Raw genomic sequence first — 24,333 nt, 5'->3', positions numbered from 1 at the left:
TTATAGTTTCCCAGTAGTTGGTCACACATTGTCCACCTTCAGATTGGAGGCAAAGAGGGGGGCTGAGGTGGGCGGGCAGTGGAGCTGCCAGGTGCCCCTACCATGTGCCCGAGTGCCCCTGCAAGGAGGAGGGGTTGATGTAGCCCCAGAACAACATCCTATTATTTATTTCAGTTTGTCAGTGGGTCTTGATTCCTTGGATCCACTGGTCTGAGGAAAGTAACAGAGCCGCAGGGGGTGAGGTGGGGAGGTAGGTGGGAGAGGGAACACAGGAAGAGAGAATGAGTTCTGAACAGAAAAAGGCTGCGGGGTGGGCGGAAATAGTGGAAAGGCGTGCCCAGGATCCGGCATGACCACGTCAGAGAGCTCCTGCCTGTTCACGGGCTAAGCTTCTTCTGTCTGGAAACTTCTTCCTCCATCCTGCCTGAGGCTCATGGGTGGGGGACAGACAGAGCCCTAGAAAATGGGAATGGTGAGCCCCTGAGATCCTGGGCATCACAGTGGCCCTCCCCACCCTAGCTCTCTGCCTGCTGCAGGTGCCTCCTGGGGGCAGAGCTCAGGTGAAGAAGGCAGGCCTGAGAGGAGGTCCTAGTTCAGACCCAGTGGCCTGGAGGAAGTGGGGAGACGATCAGACGGCTGCCAAGGCACTTCTAAAGTCCTGGCAACCCTCGCTACTCCTCTCTGGGGGGCAAGAGCTAAAGCCCCAGGGAGGTTTGAGGAGAAACAGAGAAGGCTGGGAGAGCACAGCCCCCACAGTACAGAGGCAGGGGTAACCAAGCAGCTAAAGGAAGAGGACCCTTCCTGTTCTGGGGCTGCAGGGCTCAGCTAGGGAGGGGCCGCTCGGTAGAGATCAGAGTTCCAGCAGGCAGAAGAGAATCGTATTGTGCTTATGGACACAGCAGCTCTCTGGCTGAGAGCGAGCAGGCAGTTTTTAGGCACTAAGAGATTTCTGTGATGCGGTTCTAGATACAGGAAGGAGACCGAGTAGCCTATTCGGTCAGCCCACTGACTGCACCCGCTGGCCGGCCGGCTGGCTGTTCAAACTCAGGCAGCTTCAGATTACCTTCGCGGGGAGGGTCCACTGGCTGGAAGAACCTGTGGTTGAGTCTCCAGGAAGGGATGGGAGGGGGGCGGGGGCGGGGACTGAGGGAGTGGCGCAGGTGGTAGGAAAGACGGGGGCCTTACCACTCTTCTCATTGGCATGGGGGAGGATTCTACTGGGAGAGAAAGAGCTCTATAGCCTGGGTCTGTGCTTGTTGGACCAGGCATTTGGCGCCATGTCCCTGGGGGGGTATGGCTTTCTGGACAAAGGCAGCCCACCTCCAGTTCCAATAGGGAGAACCGGGGAGGGGAGGGGAGGAGAGCAAGGCTGGACTCTGGCTCCTCATCCCTGCCCTGCTCTGCTCTGTCCTGCCCTCACTCTGCCAAGCAGCCCGGCCATGCTGCCGGTCACACGGTCACTTCGGTCTTGCTGGCTGTGTAGCAGGTGTGATGGCCCGGGATATAGTGCAGTTGCTCCACCGTGTTGTGTCTGCGGGAGGCAAAGGCATGGCGCTTGGCTGCCGTCTGGCTCTGGCCCAGGGTGGCATAGGAGTTATTGGAGGCACTGGGATGGGAGTGCATCTTGGTCATACGGTAGCGGTCCAGCACTGGTGTGGACACAAAGACGTCCGTGTGCGAGATGGCCCGCGACAGCGATTGCTCTGGGAAGGCCGTCCGCTCTGGGGACAGCAACGGGTCCTGGGAGTGCAGGCGCTCTGTGGAGAGCAGCTGTTCATCAGACAAGATTCGGTCATAGGGCATGCCGAATTCATCAGGCAAGCCCCGCTGTGGAGACAGGACCCTGTCCTGGGACATGGCCCTAATGGGCCTGCGTGGCCGTTCTCGAGGCAGCGGCTTCTGTTGAGACATCTGGATGACGTTGAGGGGGAGGGTGCCACGGGCTGCGAGGTCTGGAAGGTGCCTCCGCCTCATGTAATACTCATCAGCTTCCTTGTCAGCTGCAAGAAGACAGAGAGAAGGAAGTAGGGAGATGGGGCAGCCTCAGGGAGTAAGGTAGGTGTAGGTGTGTGTGTGTGTGTGTGTGTGTGTGTGTGTGTGTGTGTGTGCGCGCGCGCGCGCCCGCATTTTCTCAACCACAGACCTGGAGAGCTTCAAGGATAACAGTACCAAAAGCCTTTTGTTAGTGGAGTAGGTGAGGGGTGGGGGCGGGGCTCAGACCTGTGACCTTAACTCCCTCCTCCACTGCACACACAAAGGAATCCTTAAGGGCTTGTGAACGGTGGGTTCTGATTTAGAGGCACTAACTGCTTTCACCCCAGGGTCTGTATCTCCAGTGGGCCCCCAGATTCTGTTTCTTTTTCAGGAACCACCTTGGGGGGGTCAGTTAAATGACTTCCCCATCCAGCTCATAGTGGAGCTGATGGAAAGCCCAAGGCATTCCTGTGGCTTGCCTGCTGCATCTACTGCCTGTGGTTCTGAAGGAGAATGGTTCCTGGTTTTGCTACAACACCCAGGTAGAGTTGACAGCTTTCAGACGATATCTACAGCACTACTTTATGAAAACTGGGCACGGAATCAGGTTTTGTTAGAATAAAATAGGATGTGCGTCTAGGAGGTATTTGTGGAAAGCTTCACTGGTAACCTAGGAACCTAGTAACACCTTCTCTGGAGTAACAACCAATGTACAGGAAACCAACACATGGGCATCCAGCCCCCACAGCCATATCATCGGCCTACACTTACTCCCTGTGCCCACCAGGCAGCAGGCTGTAGCAAAACTGTACGTGCATCTTGCTTAGATGCTCGGAGCTCCTGTCCTTCTAGTATGTTCTTCCAGAATTGCACTATGGATCCTTGACCTTTTCCAGGGCACATGCAAGGCTGCATTGTCCCAGATTTCAGTAAGGAGGTCTCCTCCAGACAGCTTGTGGGACTCATTGCCTAGTGTGGGAAGCTACTTGCCCCTCAGTGGGCTCAGGGTTGGTGTGGGGACTGTCCTACCAACTGAACTCCATTCTTTCATTCCAGAGCATCCATCAGACCTCTCAGATCATCAGAGATGCTCTCATGTTGCCAAAGAAACTCAGCATTTCTCTGTAGATGGCTGAGATGGACTTGGACTGAGCTTCTATCGCAGTAAGTCACCCTGAAACTTGAAGTACATGCCCACTCAGCTATGGAACATGCTAGCTGAAGTTGGGCGGCCATCAAACATGACTTATAGGACTGGAGATGTAGGTCAGGGGTCAAATGCTTGTCTAGCATATACAGGGCTCTGTGTAGCATCCCCAACACACACACACACACACACACATGCACACACACATGCATTCATGCACGCATGCACACACACACAAACACACCAGTGCACACACACATACACAGGCAGGGGTATTGACTCATTCATAGGGTAATGAGAGAAAGTTATAAGGATCAGGTCAGGGAAGAAAAATTGTTTCTAAATGTACTTTCTTGACATTTGAATGCATTAAACCTATCAATGCCAATAGCCATTTCAGACTCACACAGCAGAGGTGAATCCCTGGATAAACTAGACCTAAGTTATAAAACGGAAGTATGAACTTAAGAAGTGTGGAGGCTCAGGTCCTTGAGATGGTCTTGGCTGCGTTAGAATAGTTCTTTGGGCCCCTGGTACCTCTTTTGCGAGGAATGACACATAGGAAGGCCCATGGTTTGAAGCAGGCCAGTGGCAAGCTGGTACATGAGTGGTAAGTACAGCTTATAGAGGATGGGGGCCTCAGGGTCCTACAGCATCACTCTTACTAGGACATGGGTGAACTCAGGACCAGGGCACCAGAAGAAAGAGTTCTGTTTATTCTCTTCATCCTATGTACAACTCATTCCTTGTTCTTGGGATGCTACACCTAGTCCCTTGGGTATGGGACAAGAGAGCGATACAGAGGAGGATGACTTGGGGACCAGTGAGACAGACCTCAATTCCAGGCAGCCTTGACTTACTTAGCCTCTTGAGAGACGAGTACTTGCTTGGATTGGTCTTCACGGCAGATTCATATGACGGAGGCAAGTGAGCTAAGTTCTGGAAAGAACGTGAGAAGGAGAGATCATAGGGTTCGGTGGCCGACGTCAGGATGTTGTTCATCCGTGGCTTCTCTGCAAAGGAAGGGCATGGCGTTAGTGAACATAAAGATGGAAGTAGCTGAGGCCAGGGTGTCCAAGTTTCCTCTCCATAATCTGCTCCATCCCTGACTAAAGACCCCCTCCTGCTTTCCTGTGCTAGGACCCAGGAGGAAGTGCTAAGACTCAGTGTGTGTGTGTGTGTGTGTGTGTGTGTGTGTGTGTGTGTGTGTGTCTGTCTGTCTGTCTGTCTGTCTGTCCCCGCTCTCTTTCCTTTTGTCAACAATCCTGAGGGAAGGAACTGTCTTAGCTTCCTCTGGCTACCATGACAACTGATCAGTCCCTGAGGATTCAACTCGGACACTCAACAACTTCCTCCGGGTACATCACTGGTCTGTCTGATGAAAACTGAACCAGGTACAATGAAAAAACGTTGTCCTGGCTAGCCTTTTGTCACCTTGACACAAGATAGAGTCACATGGGAAGAGAGACTAAAATTCAGAAGGCGCTTTTGCCAAATGGCCTGAGGGCAAGTCTGTGGGGTGGTTTTTGTTGTTGTTGTTGTTGTTTTGTTTTTGGTGATTGATGTAGGAGGGTCTGTCTCACTGGGAGCAGTGCCCTCTTTGGGTCTATCATCCTAGATGGCATAGGAAAGCAGGTTGAGCAAGCCACAAAAGAGCAAGCCAGTAAGCCCAGTAAGCAGCACTCCTCATTGGCTTCTGCTTCTATTCTTGTTCCAGGTTTCCCCTCTTCTTCCTGTCCTGACTTCCTTCAATGAGAGGTTATGATGTAGAAGTGTAAGCTAAATGAACCCTTTCCTTCCCCACTTTTTTTTGGTTGTGGTGTTTTATCTCAGCAATAGGAACCCCAACTATGACTGCATGGATCATAAACACATCCATGTCTACATGGATGTAGCTGTAGGCGGACCCATTCTGCTATTTGGTCAGTCTGACTTTAGAGCAACTCTAGTGCCCAGGGAGGAGCTGGAGACAGAACCCAACTCCATTGCAGCTCCAATCCACATGGTTCCATGCATCTTTGGGGCAGCCCCCTTGAGCCTCTCTATGCTCCACACTTGACAAGTCTCTGTGAGCCACACAGCCACTATTACTTACTTGAAGCCCCTTCTCAGAGGCTATCTTAGTAATTTCTAAGCCCTCAGATGGAAAAACTTGAGCAAAATCTGCTTGTCATGTCCTTTCTCTTTTCTCCCATTTTCCCTGAGATAGACCCCAAGATTCCAAAGTCAGCAGAGACCCAGTGGAGTGTGGTTCATTGTCAGGCCCAGGGAAAGAATCAAGGAAGGAATGGAGATGGTGAACAGCTGATGATGGTATATGCATGCGGAGTGGGCTGTGGAAGAAAGATTAGGATAAGCACAAGAGAGGAGGAAGGATGAGGGAGGAAATAGGGAGAATGGGGTGCTGAAGGGAATGGAGGTCCAGGGGAAGGAGACACAATGCCTTAATGCTTGATTGACATGAGAGGAGGAGCCATAAAAAGAAGTCAACAGTTGGTTTCCAGGGAGATAGTGATACCATTCCCAGAAATGATGTAGCGAGGAAATGGGAGTCTGGCTGTACCATTCATCCACCCTCTTTGTCTGGGACTCCTTAAAGCCAAAGATGTTCTAAGAAGGGGCAGGCTCCAAGTTGGGATAGATGTTATGGTTTTCTACACCTCTTGGCAGAAAATATTACATTATAGACCACAAGAATCCTGTTGTCCCTAGGCCATATCCAAGGATTGCCCCGGGCATGGGAACTCCTGGCTTCTCTCTTTCCATGCCTGCATTGTCACCCCCAGAACTGGGGATCGAGCCAGGGGATTTCAGCCAATAAGCTGGTGTTTGCGCCAGCTTCGTGCATATGTGAGGGGGTGAGGGATGCTCTGTATCCCAAGAGATCAGAACATGCTGTACAGAGAGAGCCTCCCTGGCATAGGCCAGGACAGATGCCAGGAGGTAGAGTGGGCACGAAATGGAGAGCGCAGCTCCCTTGGTTAATTGCCAGCAATCCGCACTTCTTGTTTCTTCACTTCTCCCCACGCTGGAGAAGAGCAGGGCTCCCTCTGCATCTTGGCACCTCACTCTCACTGAGGTCATTGCTCAGTGACCCCCCTCCAAATGCAATAGATCCACATACTGTCATCTACCATTTATCCTGAAATTCCCACTGAGTCAAGACCGCCTTGCCTTTTGTGTTAACTGTGTTTGCCTGAGCTCCCTACTCCCCCCCCCCCCCATTAAGCTTGTCTTCTATTGAGATGCTTTATTTATCCTCTATCACATTTTCCCTTAACTAAAGGCTGGTGACTGTGACCTTGTTCTGTTTTGCCAGTCCTCAATGTTGCCTGCTCTCCCATCCACCACCTCCCTTCTGTCGGTTACACTCGTATCTCACTGGTCTGTAATGATTTGACATGACTTGCTCTTGTTCATCTCAAGTGACCTCAGAGACCTTTGCACCGGTAGGTCTGCTTTCTAATTTTCCTGTCTCTCTTATGTTGCATGTCCTAAACTGAGGATCTAGTTAGTGCCTTTTGGTTGATCGCATAGATGTAGGCCCTCCCTGCTCTCCTAATTGTTCTACTCATTCCTTGATGGGAAAGGGTACCACCAAAGAAAGGAACGTAGGTAAGCTCTACTTCAATTGTGTCACAAGCTGCCTAAGGACAGGAACTGGGGCCTCTCTACCCCAATTCCTTATACCATCTGGAAGAGAGAGAGAGAAGACAGGAAGAGGTGGAGCAGGGAACAGCCTTCTGTTTGTACCCAAGAGTCTATGCTTGTGCTGGCTCTTCCTGAGGAGGCTCAGCTCAGTGGCTGTTCATTCCAGAACGTTACTGAACAAATGGGGGCTTTCCTTGCCTGCCTTTTCTGGCTTCTCTTCCTACATCCTAATCATGACAGCATCCCCCAGCTCTTCCTCTGCCTTCTGTTTTCCTTTTTCAGAATTCTTGCATGGATATCTTCTACTTTCAAGTCTTCTGTTACTTCTTTAATGATTACTAAGAACATCTTAGCTCCAACTTTAAGCTACCTAATAGGATGTTTTTCTTGTATCTTCTACAGTCATAGCAAATTCTGTAAGTTCAGATTCAAATTCACTACCACCAATTCTATTCCTGCCCACCGACTATTTTTCTTATTCCTTGGATAGTATCCACAGCGAAGCCTCCACTCTTCCAAATACTCTTGGATCTCCATCCCAGTCTTTGTTGGTTCTCATCGAGGTATAAATTTAGGGTGACTACATTTTCTCAATTCCTACTTCAGTATGTTCCAGCTCTCCATCTTCCTTATTGTCCCCGCCATCAGTGTCACAACTGGCATCACCCTCTTTAACTGATCCCTACAATTTCTCAGTTCTTTTTTTTTTCTTTAGATTTTACAACGAGAAGCATCCAATTACGGTCCTGCTCTCATTGCAGGTGTCCCACAGCACTGGAAGGGTATATCGAAACACCCCATTCCCTCTTCCTCATCCAGATGTGCTCCACCTCTGTGCTAAGGTGCTATGCAATATGGCTTGAGAGTGGTAATCCCATTGCCAGGTGAGTTGCTCTGTTTATCTTATTTTTCTCTTGAAATATGGGGGATAAGTACTGGGCCTTGTGCATGCAAGGCAAATGTGATACAACTGGCCTATACCCTAGTTTTTGTTTTTGTTTTGAGACACTAACTCACTGAGTTTTCCAGGTTGGCCTTGAACTAACGCTACCCCAAACAGGTCTTGAGTTTGCAATTCTCCTGGGTCATTTTCCTTAGTATATGAGATTGTAAGTCTAAGTTTGTCCACCGTCAGACATGACTTCCGGTTTACCTTTGTGTTGAGTGTGTCTCTCAGGAAACATCTATTGGTTACTATTATTTAATTACTTAAACTTTTAGTGAAGAGACAGGAATGATGGACAGGTCACAGTTTACACAGCCGTCCAATGTTCTACTGAGTTTTGAGAGCGACTCCAAATAGTTTTTTATCTGGGTTTCCAGATGTTGAGATGTGGTCTTCTGGGAGGACATTAGACCCTAACAGGGCAAGGTGGCCCTGCTACACACACGGCTCCTTTGCTAACACCCCTCTGATGGGCAACTGTCAACTTCTTCTCTGTCCAGAGAATAAAGCTCAACCAAGTCTTGTTTCATTTGCAAATGATTCAGAATGGCTTTGAGCAAAGGAGTACATTAATCTGGTTGCCTCAAACAGATGGAGTCTGTGAACTCAAGGAGTGACGGAGAGAGTGCAAATTAAATGCACTGGGAAAGGGTCTCCCTTCTCTTTATGTCAGGAAAACCACTCTGATGTCAAAAACAAACACACCCAGAGGACAATGGTCTCAAAGGAAGAGGGACGCTGTGTGGCCTGGAGAAGGGCAGGGGCATGGCTCCACCGCCTTCTCCTATCCTTAGAATGGAGCCACTTGGCATGCAGGTGGGATGCAGGGTGCACTCAATCAGTTCTCACCGTGCGTAGGGGTCTGGGTAGCACTGCTTAAGATCGGATGGTTATACTGACGATCACCTGAAAGTCACAGAAAAGACATTTGACAGGAAGTCAGGGATGCTGTTGGCTCTTCAACACCCCAGCAGTTCTCTCCACTCATCTCTGTATTTCTCCCACTTAAAGGAAGCCTTTCTAAGAAGAAAGGCTTGCAGCAATATACTAGGCTCGTAACATTCTTCCTGCTGTTTCTGTCTTCTGTCTCCCTCTAACTGCATCAAGTTTCTTTGGTCACTATGGTGACACCCCCTCCCCCAACACACACACACACACACACACACACACACATACACACACACACATCTGACTAAGTAGCCATAGAGGCTATGCTAGAGTTCTCATGGGGGACGGTAGGGGAGTATTTCACGAGGATACATACATGATACAGCCCACTCACTACAAAGGGGAAGTGGTTTCTTCTTTTACTATATACAGGTCTGACAACATCTGAGATGCAGAAATCTGTTCCAAGTCCAAGTTCAGGTGTCCTGGGCTCTTGCCTAACTGACACAGCCTGGAAGCTCAAAAGCAAGCCCTCTATTCATCATGCAGAAGCCCACTTAGAGTGAATGAACAATAAAATCAATAGAGCCAGGCTGCCAATACTCAGAGTTCAGGGCATTCCAAGGGTTTCTAAAATGGTTTGAATGAAGATTTGGCTTGTGTCTAAAGTATACTCCAGCACTGTGATATTGCTTTAACACAACATTATAGTCTTGCTTTTCACTGGTACATGCATCCGATTTTAGCCAAAACAAGAGGGAGGAAAGCCATGAGATCTTGGCGCTATTTTCCCTGAAGTATGCGTCATAGCCCTCCTATCTTTGCAGAGCTGGGTGTTGGTCTCCATCTCTGTGCATCTTATTGAGAATGTCTTTCCTACCCCTGGTCTCACCCTCTAGATTCTTCACTCTTTTCCCTTTCCTCCTCTCTGGATATCGGGGCTCTGCTGGGCTCAGGTGTCTTCATGAAGACTCAGTCTTTGGTTTATAACTTCCACCTTTTCCCCTAAAAGGATCACTTCCAAATCAGCATGTGCAGCCTGAGGGAATAGATCTTCAACTACACATGCACCCCTTCTAGCTCCTTGAAGTCTCTTTCCTTCCCAAAGTGACTTTGTCATTTTATTCTCCAAAGCACAAGTTCCAGCCCATGACACTGATGTCCCATGAGCTTGGGATTCCAAATGTCAGTCATCTTAGCAATTCTCTTTCATCCTCCATAACCAATAAAATGCAAAACCTTCTATAATAATCTCCTGGATCCAGGCCCACAAGTTATTTTTTTTAACGATGGTTTCTCTTCTGCCATTTCTAAGACAAATTGTCTTCTTTCCTCCTAACACACCACAATTACAGAACGGTTCAGTGATTGCTTAGTTCCTTTGTTGTAACTGGATCCTTCAAATAGACCTACAGACTATCCAGTTAGGGCGGGGGCTTGGGCAGCAGGCTAGCGTTCCTCATAGTGACCCTTCGCGAGAAAGACTAAGTTACAGCCAGAAAAGAAATTATGTCAAAAGTTGAATCTATTCTGCATTAAACCTGAATTTAAGCAATAAGATAAAACTTCTCTTCATATGTTAGAGAAAAAGGGGGGAGGACAAAGGAAAAGGGGGAGGAGAGAGTTGAGGCAGGGAGGAGAGAGAGAGAGGAGAGAGGATTATATGTGGATTCTGTGATGTTGCATTCAGGAGGCTGAGGTAGGTGGGGAGGGTTTGAGGCCAGCCTGGGCTACATAATGAAAAGCCTTATTAAAATGGGGAGAGGACAGAGAAGGGGTCAACTTTTGTTCTTTCTTTGCTTGTGTGGTTTATTTTCTCATTTTAAAACCATGTACCAATATCAAGACATAGAGTCCAGATTGGATGGATGGAGTGGCAGTTGGTGACATTTTGAGTCTTCCATCTTAAGAGTCCCTGTGACAGAAGGAAGGGAGCTGGATACCTGAGACTCAGGGAATCATTTCTCATAGCCAGATACACTCCATGACCTGTGTTAAATTCAGGTCATTTTTTTTCTTTTTAAATTCTTTCTGTAATTTTAATTAATTACTGTACTTGGGCGCACAGTATACTATTTAAAGACGCATATGCAATGCGAACTGATCAAACCAAATTAATTAGCCCGTGTCACTGCTTTATGGTTGAAAGCTTTAAGCTCATCTCTTCTACTCAGTCATAAAATACAGAACAGGCCTTGAGAATGGCATTCGCCACCCCCGCCTGTGATGTGGAGCCCTAGAACTTAACCAGCTTGTCTTGTCTTGCTCCCCCACATACTTCCCAGCTTCTGGAAATCACTATTCAATATTCAGATCAACTGTTTCGGCATCCACACACAGGAGGAACACACTGTAATCTGTCTTTCTCAGCTGACATATTTCACTTAACAGAATGTCCTCTAGGTTCGTTTATACTCACATGCATCTTTTTTCTTGACTAATCCTTAAAATGATATTGACTAGGGAGTGGAGTCAAATGAATTTATACTCTTGGCCTGTCATAGGCAGACACTATATGAAACTCCCCAAACTGTAATCTTTACTGCATCATTAAAAGATGAAGTCAAAATCAGCTAAGTGACTTGACTTGAGATACGTCTGGCGTTTTGCTCCTTGTTTAAGACTCACTGAAAGTATTTTTTTTAAATATTTGCTCTTTTATAAGTGTGTGCTGGCATTAAGGGATAGCATTTCAAATGAAGTACAGAAATGAAAATTAAACTGCCCTAAAATAACCACTGTGACATTTTGTTCCATTTCCTCTTATTTCCCTTGCTTCACAAAGGGCTGTGAATGCTCACTCTCTCTCTCTCTCTCTGTCTCTCTCTCTCTCTCTCTCTCTCACACACACACACACACACACACACACTTAAACAATATTACAATGAATAATTGGTGTGTGTGTCATTTTCTCCCGCAGATTAATATACTTAAAAGGAATCAAAACATCATCTTCACATTTGCGCAAAACGGCAAATGTAGAAGACTACCCATTGCAACATTTTTACACCAGAAAAAGCAAGTGGACAGCTCAGTATTTGTCTTTGCATAGTTGCATATTTATGTAAGTCTTATGTATACAGTACACACATATACATAAATGCATATATTACTATGTGCAGCTTCTGTACACTGTACATATTATTTTAATCTTTTTATGTTTAATGAACATCATGAATATATTTTATGAAATAGTCAATGAAGCATAGTTTTACAATTTCATCAATCTTCCTATAGGATAGTCTATCCTTTATTTCTGTATGTCACTTAAGCAAAATCTATTTGTTTAAGCACAGTATAACCTAAGTATATTTGAGTATTCTTCCAGTTTGGGTATTTGGATTGCTTAGGAATTTAATAACGTTACCTCAAATAACCTTGAGCATAGTCTTTGGCTGAGTCTTATTTCCTTAGGCTAATAACTACATTTTTTTGGGTCAACACATCATCAATTGCCTCCCAATGTGCCAAGGAAGATGGTCGATTTTCTAATGCTGAAGCACTCATGTCTTCCTGGGACATGATTCATTTGATTCTGGTGTTTCATTTTCATTACAATGCTGGATTTCATTTGCTCACGTTGAACTTATATATGTATACACATATGCTCCTAAAGAATTGGATTTTTCTGTGCTAACACTGTTATGGTTTGTATTAAAATTATGCTTTTGTGAAGCGAAGTGACTAGGACCACATCTTTATTTATGCTTTGAAATTACTCATCCAGCATTTGAAATACTGGCTATTTAGGGGGTCTGGAGGAATGTAATAGTAGAAAGGTCTGATGGTGTGTGTGTGTGTGTGTGTGTGTGTGTGTGTGTGTCCCCATGTCTGTGTTTGTCTGTTGTGTGTCTCTGTGTGGATCTTTGAATCTCTGTCTTGTGTGCCTATTTCTGTGTGTGTCTATGTGTGTATCTTGTGGATCTGTGAGTGTGTGTATATGTATGTCTGTGTATATCTTGTGGGTCTCTGTGTGTATATCACTGTATGAGCAGAGGTTGATACTGCTGTCATCATCAGTTTAGAGATAAGGAAACAGAGATTGGAAGAGGTTGGTCAAAGTTCTGTAGCCAGCGGCTGAGTTTGGAGCTGGTGCTAGACCCTAAATCCTAATCAGTGTGTATACTGCCTTCTCGTACTTGAGAATATGATTCTCACTCACTCACTCACTCACTCACTCATTCATTCATTCATTCATTCATTCTAGTTTTCTTACTCTAAATTAAATTTGCTGTTTTTATTTTTCTTTAAAATATCAATGCCGAGATGGCTCAGCCATTGAGAACACTTGATACTTTTGCAGAAGGTCTAAGCTCTATTCCTAGCACCTGTATGGCCGCTCAACTGCCTAATTACTCCAGTTGTAGGAGATTCAGTGCCCCCTTCTGGCCTTGGGAGGCACTGCACTACAAGGTTTACGTGCAGGTAAGACACTGATACATATAGAATAAAAAAAAAAATATCTATTGGACGTTTTAAGCTCTATTAGCTTACAGCTATTGACCCCCCCCCAAAAAAACCCTCTGTAGATAAAGGCATATCTTTTTTCTAATTTTCAGGGATTTTGGATTAACAATTAATTCACATAATCATTGCTTAGAAAGAGCCATCTCATTGGCAGTACCTATTTTCAATCTTAAAAATTATCGTTTTATTCTTTGGAATATTTATCTTTTGGTTATCCCCATTTCTTTACTGTCTTTGGTTTGGTTTGATATTGTTTTCTAATTTCTGGGCTTGACTCTCCAGCCCATTCATCTTCTGTCTTTTCTGTTTATAATGTCGGGTCTTCAGCAGTGACCGTATCTCTGGCATTACCCCGTAAGGGTCAGCACACAGTGTCCTTTCTGCTATTGTGACCTAAATGACCTGTAATTGCAGCCTTGGTTTCTCATTGACATAAGAGTTAGGCAGGAGAGTGTTGTTAAATTTCAAAGTGTTTGGGATTGTTGGTTTGAACTTTTGCCATTAATTTCCAGTTTTATTGTGCCATGGTCAGAGAACAGGGCCTATCCAAATTTTACTTCTTGGGACTTCTTGGGATTTCCTTTGTGAGCGCATGTAAAATCAGTTCTGACGAATGCGTTACAGGCAGTTAAAGACAAGGTGTATTTTCATTTCATGGGATGAAATGAAAACTTGACATCTATCCATTAAGTCAGACGCATGAGACACATTATTCAGGCCCTCTACACCCTAATTCATTCTTCACCTACTTAATCTGTCAAAGGCAGAGGAGGTGTGGAGAGGTCCCCTGCTACTCTTGCTTTCCTGTCATTTCCTTTCTGGCTTCCTCACAGAATTGGTTCCTACATTCCAGAGCTACACCTTGCCATGCAAAATGCTCCCGATGCTTACGTCTTTTTTTTTTTTTTTTTTTTTTTTTTTTTTTTTTTTTTTTTTTTTTTTGTGAAGCTTCCCTTTACCCCCAGACAAAAGTACTTGCTGTCCTTTCAGTGCCTTCCTTGCCTGTACGTTCATCTGATTTGATATTTATATTGCCAGCTCTGCTTCCTTTTTGTTTGCATTAGCCTGACAAACTTTGCCTACTCTGTTATAGCTAACCTTTCTGTATCATGTTGTTTTAAGCTTGTCTCTGGAGAATGCAGGCACGGGCACACACACACACACACACACACACACACACACACACACACACACATGCATCCTTACTGCCTTCTGGTTTGCCCTGATAACTAACAGTGGTCCCTCTTTGAGCAAGAGTCCTACTTCCTACTGCTATAATTTTGTACTTATTTCTGCCCCCACCCCCAACTCTAGGGACCTTAGCTGCTCTGGCCAGGCAGGTGTTTCTGACTTTTTCGGCACTTGCTTTTGGTTAGTTGACTGAACCACGGGTCTTGTATTTAGTAGGCTAGGGCTCTACCACTGAACTACATCCCCAGTTCTTTTGGCACCGGAAATAAGTTCTCCCAGTACACCCTGATCACTATTACTTAGGAAAAGAAGCCCTCCAGTAACGGCATAGGTGCTCTTCTCCAGGTGATGAGAGGAAAGAGCGGCAGCCAGTGAGCCCCTCCTGTAGACTACAGTAGCACAAACGCTAGTGCTCACAACCTACCCAACACTGGCAGCCTTTGGGTCCTAACTGAGGAAAGGAGAATGAGTCCAAGACAAGACTGACTACAGATACTAAGCATTTATGGCTTCTATCTGAGCTTCAGCTGTTTTCAAAGGATACAAGCTACTCAAATTATTGTTATTTGTTTGTTTTTTGTTTTGTTTTGTTTTGTTTTTTGGCAGTGCATTTTTATTTCAAGGTCCCCAGAGAGGGCAGATCTTCAGATTTTTGTACATAACTCATATTGGAGAGGATTGACACACAACTATAGTTAGTATCTGAGAGGTTCCAAGATGGGTTGTCTCCAGGCTGGAAGCCCTGGAATGCTGAAATGCTAGATTCTAAGATGACTGCCTCAGAATCATGCCAGCCATTGGTATAGTCCAAGGTCAAAAGTCTGAGATCCTGGGATGGTGAGGGTCATGGAGGAGTTGCTGGTGTTATTTCTGAATACCAGGGGCAGAGAGCAGGCAGTTTTAATGCTCAAGGCAGCAGAAAAATCAGACCCCCTTCTTGGAGAAAAGAGAGGTTTCTCTTCTGTCTGTTCTCTCCAGCTGTTTGCAGGGATCACCAACACAAAGGGTAGATCTGTTTTGCTTGGTTTGCTCACTCCCACTTGCTGGTCCCCTCTGGAAACATCACCCCAGAGCCCCAAATCAATGCCTCTACTAGTCCTCCAGGTGTGACTTAATTCAGTCACACTCACAATTAGACTTAGCCACCACAGTCAATCTCTGGAGCAAAAAAATAAAAAATGGCTGTATCAACTTTGCTCACTTGTTTCTTAATTGCCTTATGGGAAAAAGATTTTCCAGTCTTCTCACTGAAGCAATGCCAGCCATACCTATGTTCCAGAAAGTTGCAGTTACCCTCCAGCTCCCTAGTAGCCTGGAGGCCTTGATGTTCAGGCCAAAGAGATACTGTATGGAGATGGGAAAGTTTTGGCTGTGCAGTTCTCTCCCAAGTAACTTAAAGATGTTTTCAAAACTTTTGATAAAAATCACTGATCATGTATGCAGGTGGAATATGATCTGTGTTTACATTTCAGACTCTTCACCCATTTGAACAGTTGGAATCTGAAGAGTCTATCAGTTTGGAAGATATGTCAGAGGAGGGTGCAGTAGATTTCAGTGCCTATACCCTGACAACAAGGGCATTGCTTGTTGACTAAATGGATGTATATTCCATGGCCCTTACCTCTGGCTTTCTCTAAGTGCTAGACCTGTGAATCTCTGGTCCTGTTCCAAGGGGTGACTGTCACTTGTGATCCCTTGAGAAAAACCCATTTTGTGCTCATACCAAAGCAGTTTCTGTGTGGACCTTGAAGACCTTGTATTCCAACATGACTCTAGTAAGTTAGACTATAGGTGAGACATGCAGTGATTATGGGTGAGACGTGCAGTGACAGTTGATGAGACATGCAGTGACAGTCAGTGAGACATGCAGTGACAGTGGACGAGACATGCAGTGACTATGGGTGAGACGTGCAGTGACAGTTGATGAGACATGCAGTGACAGTCAGTGAGACGTGCAGTGACAGTGGATGAGACATGCAGTGACTGTTGGTGAGACATGCAGTGACAGTAGGTGAGACATGCAGTGACTGTAGGTAGGACATGCAGTGACTGTTGGTGAGACATGCAGTGACAGTAGGTGAGACATGCAGTGACTGTTGGTGAGACATGCAGTGACAGTGGATGAGACATGCAGTGACAGTAGGTGAGACATGCAGTGACTGCGGGTGAGACATGCAGTGACTGCGGGTGAGACATGCAGTGACTGCTGGTGAGACATGCAGTGACTGCAGGTGAGACATGCAGTGACTGCAGGTGAGACATGCACTAGCTGCAGGTGAGACATGCAGTGACTGCAGGTGAGACATGCAGTGACTGCTGGTGAGACATGCAGTGACTGCGGGTGAGACATGCAGTGACAGTAGGTGAGACATGCAGTGACTGCAGGTGAGACATGCAGTGACTGCAGGTGAGACATGCACTAGCTGCAGGTGAGACATGCAGTGACTGCTGGTGAGACATGCAGTGACTGAGGGTGAGACATGCAGTGACAGTAGGTGAGACATGCAGTGACTGCAGGTGAGACATGCAGTGACTACGGGTGAGACATGCACTAGCTGCAGGTGAGACACGCAGTGGCTGTAGGTGAGACATAGTGACTGTAGGTCACATAGTGGCAGAGACAGGATTAAGTCTTGGCCCTCATTTCCTAGGGTCATGATCTTTCAGTATTGTTACAGTCTAGAAGTGCGCATGCTACTTACAAATCCCTCATGTTCTCCAGCAGAGCTCCTAGACAACCAAGTTTTCTGTAGCTCTGACCCCCTTTGTTACCTGCCTTTTACATTCGGGTTTCAGGACATTCCCTGGACCCTGGAGCAACTGAAGTTGTTCTTGGCCAAATAAGCTTTGGATCTGTATCCTTCTCTTGGATAAATATTCTGCCTTTTGGAAGCTTCAGAAGCTCAGCTATATAAACTTTGTCTTTGATATCTGACCATGGAGCAAGGTGCACATAGGAAACACATATGCATCCATTTGGGTATGTTGAGGTGACTTTAGTGTCTTGGCTACATTCAAGGATGTGAGCAGGAAATCCACAAGGGTGGCTCATACTCTGGACCCAGTGGGGAGCTTTGTCCAGACCGGAGTGCACAAGGTGGGAGGAAGCTGACTAGTGCCCGCTCAACTTTGAGGGATACAGCTGGGGTCCATAATGTGCAGGGAAGTGCCGTGGGGTTTATTTCTTCCAGCTTTTCAGAGACTGGCTATTCATTAAGCTCACCCCAAAGCCATGGTAAAAGGCAGCCTCTCCAGTGATCCAGAAAGGTCAGTGTCCACTTGGAGAGTCAGGCAGGAAAACTGTCCTTCCTGGGCCTTTTATCCATGGCAAATGCTACTCTAGCGCGCCCCAAGAATTACGGTGTTGTCCAATGTGATGGTCTGAGGCGTGTAGGAAGCAGTGCTTGTGCAGAATTTGTAGTGTTCACAGTACATGAAAGCTGATAGATCCCCACTTTTGCTAGAACTCTTCTTACGGGGACGTGTAGACAGTCTGCTAAATCTGGCATTCTGTCCCTCCCCAGCCTTAACTGATCTCATCTCCACTCCCTCATTTACCAGCTTCCCCTCCTCCCCTCGCTTTAGTCAGTTCCTGAGTCTTGGCACAGTGCCCAGTGGGGCCACCAGCCTTCCCGATAGATGGGACAGGAAAGCATAACAATTAATTAGTGGCCAGGCCTCATTGATTGATACAGTGACGAGACCATAGAATGGAAAAACAGCCTCCACTTGAGCTGGAGGCAATGTGAAGGACGCAGGGATCAGGGGGAGGATCCTTCTGCCCACTGACAGTAGGTGGGCCTCTGGCAGAATTGAATAGGCCACTGAGAAGCAAACCTTCCCTCCTCACCTCTGCCGCCAAAGCTGATGGAGCTAACCATGAACTTCCCAGCACGAGCATGGGTTTATATACTAAGGGCAGTGGCCAATTTTCTCTATGGAACACACTATGAACGTACCTGTGTGCTAGCGTTTATTCCAGACACGCTTGTGTGTCTGGAAGGAGTGGAAAGGGGTGGGAGAGCCATTGAGGCTGATCTTGACTGCCACTCCAGAGCTTGAAAGAAGAGAGGTCGTTTGTTATTTGGAGGACTAGATACTCTAAATGGTAATTCAGTCCTAAGTATAACAAATGGGATTTCTCCTCAGTGGGTCACAGGGCAGTTGGGAGAAGGGTACAGACTCTATGCAAAATATAAACAGTAGCTTGATCAATGGGATCCTGAGAAGACAGAACAAATATAGCATGGATCGAGGCTAGGTCCTGATACCACACTCCGGAACTGCCGTGGCATCTTCCGGATCTCCTCCTTGGTCCTGCCCCTTTAGGGTCTGCCTGCACGACTGCTAGGCAAGTGTTTCTCAGACACAGCGCCATTTCTCAGAGGTGACTGTCAATCTGGCCTTGGGTCTGCAAATGCAACAAACTCCCCGGGGGTTAAAGTTTAGTTGCTTAAAACCAAAGAGGAAAATGTTGGCATGACAAAGAATTGTTAGAAAAACACTTCTGGCCCTGTTCTGATTACTAAGGCAAGTAGCTAGCACCCGTGTCCTAGTTCATGTCTCCTCGCCCAGCATTCCAGGGACAGGAACTGTCTCTCTGCTCTACCTCCAGCTACCACCCCGTCAGTGCTAATCTCTGATAACGCCTTTCACCCGCAAGGGCCTGTGCCTTCTCCTCAACTCTTGCCATCTCCTCCCATAGCCATGCTCAGGTCCTCGGAGGCAATGGCTATTCTCAGTTGTCAGGAAGAAGGAAGTGAACCGCCACTACGCACTGCCTGCGATGCTTGGCTTTGCATTGCATTGCTATTTCCCCATCTGATTTCTTCACTCTTTCAGCGGTGATTAAACACGTCTGCATCCAAGGCTCTTCTCCTCAACTCTTAATACATGGAAACTGACAGGGGTGGGAGGAATCCCACATCTTCCTTTGTACCTTAGCTCTCCTGGGCTCTTTGGGGGTCCTTGCGTGGATTTTTGAATGATAGAATGAGTAAACAAATCAGTTCTTTGAGGCAGCAGAACATGGGTGTGATTTCTCCTGCTTGTGGTCTACCGTCTCCTTAAGGACCGAAGTGGGAACTTTTCTGGACCGGGTTTTATAGGTTATAATGCCTTATGTACATGAGGGTTTATGGAGGAGTCAGGCAAATGCTCTTTTTCCACCTTCAAGCCAACACACTTGGCAGTCATTGAGGATTGGTTGCTATTTTAATACAGGCCAGCGCAGCCATTTTTCATCTTAGTATTATGAGATCTCATGAGAGGCAAGCTGTAAGTGTTGGCATCAAAATGTGGGATTCCTCCAAGGACAGGTGGGCTGTCAATGACACCATGAGCTCACTGATTAGGATGCCCTTGTCCAATCTCCATTCCTCCTTCCTAGAGAGTGTCTCATACAGGGTTTTTCCAGTCCCACCCCTGAGGATCTAGCCTGTGAGCCCTTCCCGAGTAGGTTTGTTTAGTTCCCTATTCTGGCAAGGATTTTCATTTTCATTCTGCCTGAAAAAGATGATATTGCATGAATTGTCATGCCCACATGGGGGAAACACTGTGTTTTCTACCAGATTCAAATAAAAAAAAAAAGCAAACTTTAAGTCTGCTTGGGAATGTTGCCTGCCACCTGCTGTCATCCACTTGTTTGGGGTAGCTGGGCTCCTCTGTATCCAGAGATGCTCAGGCTGTTTGTTCTGCTCGTGGTTATTGTTAGCACCACAAAAGGAGCATTTAGCATCCTCTGCTCAGCTCCAGGGAGCTAATCCTCCTCCTGGCCTTGAGGCAGCCCCCAAGTATGTCCACTTGAGCTGCTTAAATCTTGCTTGTGAAAGACAACCTTGGAATGTCTGGGAATTTCCTAGAAGTGGGATCAGGTGTGAGCATCAGGTGTGTGATGAGGTGGACCTGTGGGACCTGTGAGAGGGCACATTAGACTTGACCTGTCACTGTCCCAAGATGGCCAATTAAACAGGTTCCCCACGGAGGCTTAAGGCCTATGCCAGTCTCTTGAAACTGGGATTCTTGTGAGATTCATTTGTAGATTTTGGATTCTTTTCACCCTCACGTGGGCGTTCCACCCTCCGACCTCCAGATCTCTAGTTTAAGCCTCTGTCTTTTGCTGGGTAGCACAAAATCACTCAATATTTCAATGTATAACTAAAAAAAATAATAAGTGGAACGGACAATGTCATTTGACATTTCAAGGATGCGCAGCACTCGGGGAGCCTCGGAAACACCCTGGCACAAAGCAGATCACCGCAGGACCCGCATCAACCCTGTAATATTAGGAATGTATCTGACACACTGTGATATTTCCCTCTAGGAAATGAAATATCTGCTCTTTGCTGACATGGTTGATTTCCATGCTTATTATACACATTATAATATCAGTGGGAGGAAATTCTAAGTCTAGTGGCTGGCATCAGAAACCACACACATTGCTAGTCCAGTGTAAGCAGAGTTTGGTTGTGATTCAACAAAGATTATCTGTCTGCCCATCATCTGTCTGTCTGTCTGTCATCCATCTTCATCATCACCATCTAGCATGTTCTCTTTGAAAAGCTTTCAAAGAACTTTTTGTGGGTGCTTTGTTTGCATGTATGTTTGTGCTCCACGTGTGTGCAGTGCCTGCAGAGGCCAGAGGAGGATGTTGGATCCTTTGAAATTGGAGTTACAGATGGTTGTTGGCTGCCATCTGTGTGTTCCCTGGAAGAGCAGCTAGTACTCTTACCCTTGGACCCTCTGTCTAGTCCCTGTGTCTTTCCTTCCTGGCAGTCACTATTTGTTGTGGCAGACACTTTCTAATCTATAAAAGTTACGCTCTTGCAACTTCACAACAGACTGAGGCCATTTCCCTTTTAGAGATGGCACAGAACTGCTCAAGGACAGGCAGGAAGAGGCTGAAGTGGGAACCCATGATTGCTTCTCAAGTCTCTGGTGTAATGACCTTAAACTCTGTACTATACCAATAGGTTTCTAGAATGTTTGCATACAGAATCTCCTGGTGGGCTGGACTGAATTTCTTGGAGATTTAGCTTTGCCAACTGGTAAAAAATGGTTGATACTTGAGGGAAAAAATGTATTATTACCATTTACACCACAAACACCTGAATGCAGGTCTGATCAACTCAGTCAAGAGCTGTGTAGCAACCCCTCATCATAGCATCTCCCATTCATGGGGACTTGTAGCTTTCTGGTAGTCTTTCTGTGCCTTCGCGTGGACCATGCCTCCTGAAAGAATGGCTATGCTTCTAGGAAGTGCAGTTAGGTATCTAAGACCAGGGGTTAAGTAAAGAGTCCTCCTTTCCTAGGACCATCTGCAAAGCACTGCTTCCAAACAATGAGTCAAATACTATGGGAAATAGGTGACAATGGGGGCTCCTCTGCCCCTCGCCCCCCCATCTTCCTTCCAACCCTTTACTCGTCTTTTAAGAGTTCCTTCAAGGCCGGGCGGTGGTGGCGCATGCCTTTAATCCCAGCACTCAGGAGGCAGAGGCAGGTGGATCTCTGTGAGTTCGAGACCAGCCTGGTCTACAGAGTGAGTTCTAGGATAAGCTCCAAAGCAACACAGAGAAACCCTGCCTAGAAAAACCAATAAAAAAAGCGTTCCTTCAAAGCTCAGCCATGACTGTTTCTTCCTCCCTGCAATGCCTTTTCCTCATTTATTTATTCTTTTTTTTTTTTTTTCATTTTTTAAGGCTAGCCAAAACACCACCTCTTCCATCACAGCCTTCTCCAGTCCCTTTTCCCACAAGGGATGATTCCTTAATGTGAACTCACACTCCATGGATTCTCAGGGATGCTTACCACCTTCCACACTGTGTTATAACTGTGTGCGCACAAACCTTGTCTCTTAATCATGACAAGTGATTGAGAATCCAATCTCTTTTGACACAAGATCTGTATTTCCTAATTCTGACATAGTGTTTTCACCTCCTAAGCATCTATTGTATGAATAAATCAGGCTGTTATACCGGGCAACTGGGCAGATGTGAAGGTGCATCAGACACAACCCAAATTGTAAATAATAGGCATTTGACAAATATTTTAATGCATATATGTGTGCATTTGTCCATTAAAGTAGTTATTGAATATTATATGTATATGTAATTATAGAGAATATGCAAAAATAGTTTGGAAGATTTAGATGCAATAAGAATAATTATTAAAGGCCTAATGGACTTCACTGGGGTAATGTAGACGAGTTGGCTCCGGACTGGGAGAAGAGAGATTGGAGCCTCCTCTTTGTATGATGAAAGGCAAAGACAAGGGAGTTGGGATGGGGCTTGATGACTGAGAGCTGTGCTGGGGAAGGGTGGCAGCGAAGGCAGGAAAGACAAGTTCTTAGTCCAAGGGTTTAAGATGGAAGAGTGGAGACAGGCCCTGTCCTGAGAGGCTTCGTCAGTGACACGGCAGAGATCTCGTTTCCCAGCAGTTGATCTGTGGGAAGGCGCTGAAGGAAGAGCGGAAACCTGCTTGGTTCCTGCTCGAGAGATGTGGGTGAGAGACAGTAGGAGGCAAACTGACTCTGACATTTCTTCTAGACTGAGGTATTTATCATTTGTGGTCTTTATACTTGATCAGCAATAGAAGGTAGATGCCAAGGGGACGGGCAAAGAACATTTGGCTCTGTTTCCTACCCATTCCTACTGGCTCTTGTATCCAGCAACCATCTCAGGTATAGAAACCAAGTAGAACCCAGCATTCAAAGTGGCTCTCACACCCACAACCTGTCATATCCCTGAGAAGGCCACCTCCTCTGACCTTTTTAACCAGAGGCTCATTGCAGTGGCCCAGTCTGGCTTCAGACCCTGACTCTCTTGCCTAAGCCTTGTGAGTGCTGGGGTTACAGGCTTGTTCCTCCATGTCTGGCTTGAAATAAAGGTCTCTCTGGGCTCTAGATCCGATGTGGCAAGTAGGGAAGAGGAGAGATCCATGCACTGTTCTCTGCTTGCTCCGGGGGAACATGGCGCTTTGCTAATACACCCATTCTTAGGTAACTATTTTAGGCAAGGCAGGAATAGCATATCTTCAGCCTACTCAGTTGAGTTTCTGGAGACCATGGTGCTCAGAGGTGAGACTCACAGGGAGAAGCCTGCAGGGTCTAGAATAAAGTGAGAAAAATATGTTCTGATAGAATGGGAAAAGAATGTCGTTCTCAGCCTTAGGATTTGCATTTGGTTTTGAATCCTGACAATTCAGAAAGACTATAGTAAAATCCTCGTCTGTGGCTGACTCACTTTGATAGCCGTGTTTCAACTGAAACGTCCATTGGAGGGGACGATGCGATCTCATGGGAAATCCTCAAAAAAAAATTTTTTTTTTGAGAGAAAAGACATCCCATACAGATACACCCACCCTCCCTGGCCACACCAGATTTTACTTTCTGTTCTTTTTATTGGAAATTCTGGTATGATAAGGGTGGGCAAGAAAGAAGGGTCCACGTTCATTGAGTACCAAACAGCTTGGCCTTGAAACCCATGGACACTCTCTGTCATATTTTTATCCTATCTCCATTATTTCACCAAACACTAATCACTCAAGAATCAGTTAATACCAAAGGTGTGGTGTGTGTGTGTGTGTGTGTGTGTGTGTGTGTGTGTGTGTGAGAGACTCTGCTGCTGGGGCGTCCCGCTAAGCTCACCCCACTTTTATCCCATTTCTCATCTAACAGCTAATGCTGGCCAAGTCCAAACACATCATTCCAAACTCTTTTCACTTCAGCCTTCTCTGCAGCCAGTTCCATTTCCTCTTCCACATCGCTGAGTCGCCATCCATCCTTTATGGTTCTCTTCTTATTTCTCGTACCTTTGAACTCCTTCATATTGTATGTCTTCTTGGATTGCACCAAGCATTGTTTATTTTAAGCTGTACTTTAGTTGTTACAAATAATGACTATATGTATTTATTTTCAGTCAAATGTGATGCTTTGGTGTGTGTTTATATTGTGAGGTGATTAAATCAGACTAATTTATACAGTATTCTTTTTATATTCTTATCAATTTCCTCTATTTAGAACACTTAAAATCTCATCATTAATTTTCAAACATTTAATGTTTTAGTATCGATA

The 24,333-nt window shown here is 46.1% G+C and overlaps 1 protein-coding gene across 4 annotated transcripts in view; it reads right to left on the bottom strand.

Moving 5' to 3' along the window:
- Window positions 1–1,449: 1,449 nt before the first annotated feature.
- The window catches only part of Shisa6 (shisa family member 6), a 287,849-nt gene continuing 264,965 nt past the window's right edge, over window positions 1,450–24,333 (bottom strand). For 2 of the 4 annotated variants that reach the window (XM_038328982.1, XM_038328984.1), the window contains 3 exons: window positions 8,568–8,624; window positions 3,982–4,134; window positions 1,450–2,000 (listed from right to left, as the gene is read on the bottom strand). In XM_038328982.1, the coding sequence (XP_038184910.1) occupies window positions 1,450–2,000; window positions 3,982–4,134; window positions 8,568–8,624 (761 nt within the window). The remainder of the gene's footprint in view (window positions 2,001–3,981; window positions 4,135–8,567; window positions 8,625–24,333) is intronic. The other 2 variants (XM_038328983.1, XM_038328985.1) reach the window with 1 other exon arrangement.

The sequence above is a fragment of the Arvicola amphibius genome, chromosome 4 (assembly GCF_903992535.2).
Source record: "Arvicola amphibius chromosome 4, mArvAmp1.2, whole genome shotgun sequence".
NCBI lineage: Eukaryota > Metazoa > Chordata > Mammalia > Rodentia > Cricetidae > Arvicola > Arvicola amphibius.
The sequence above is the reverse complement of the archived record's forward strand: the minus strand, read 5'-3'. Positions and strand labels throughout refer to the sequence as shown.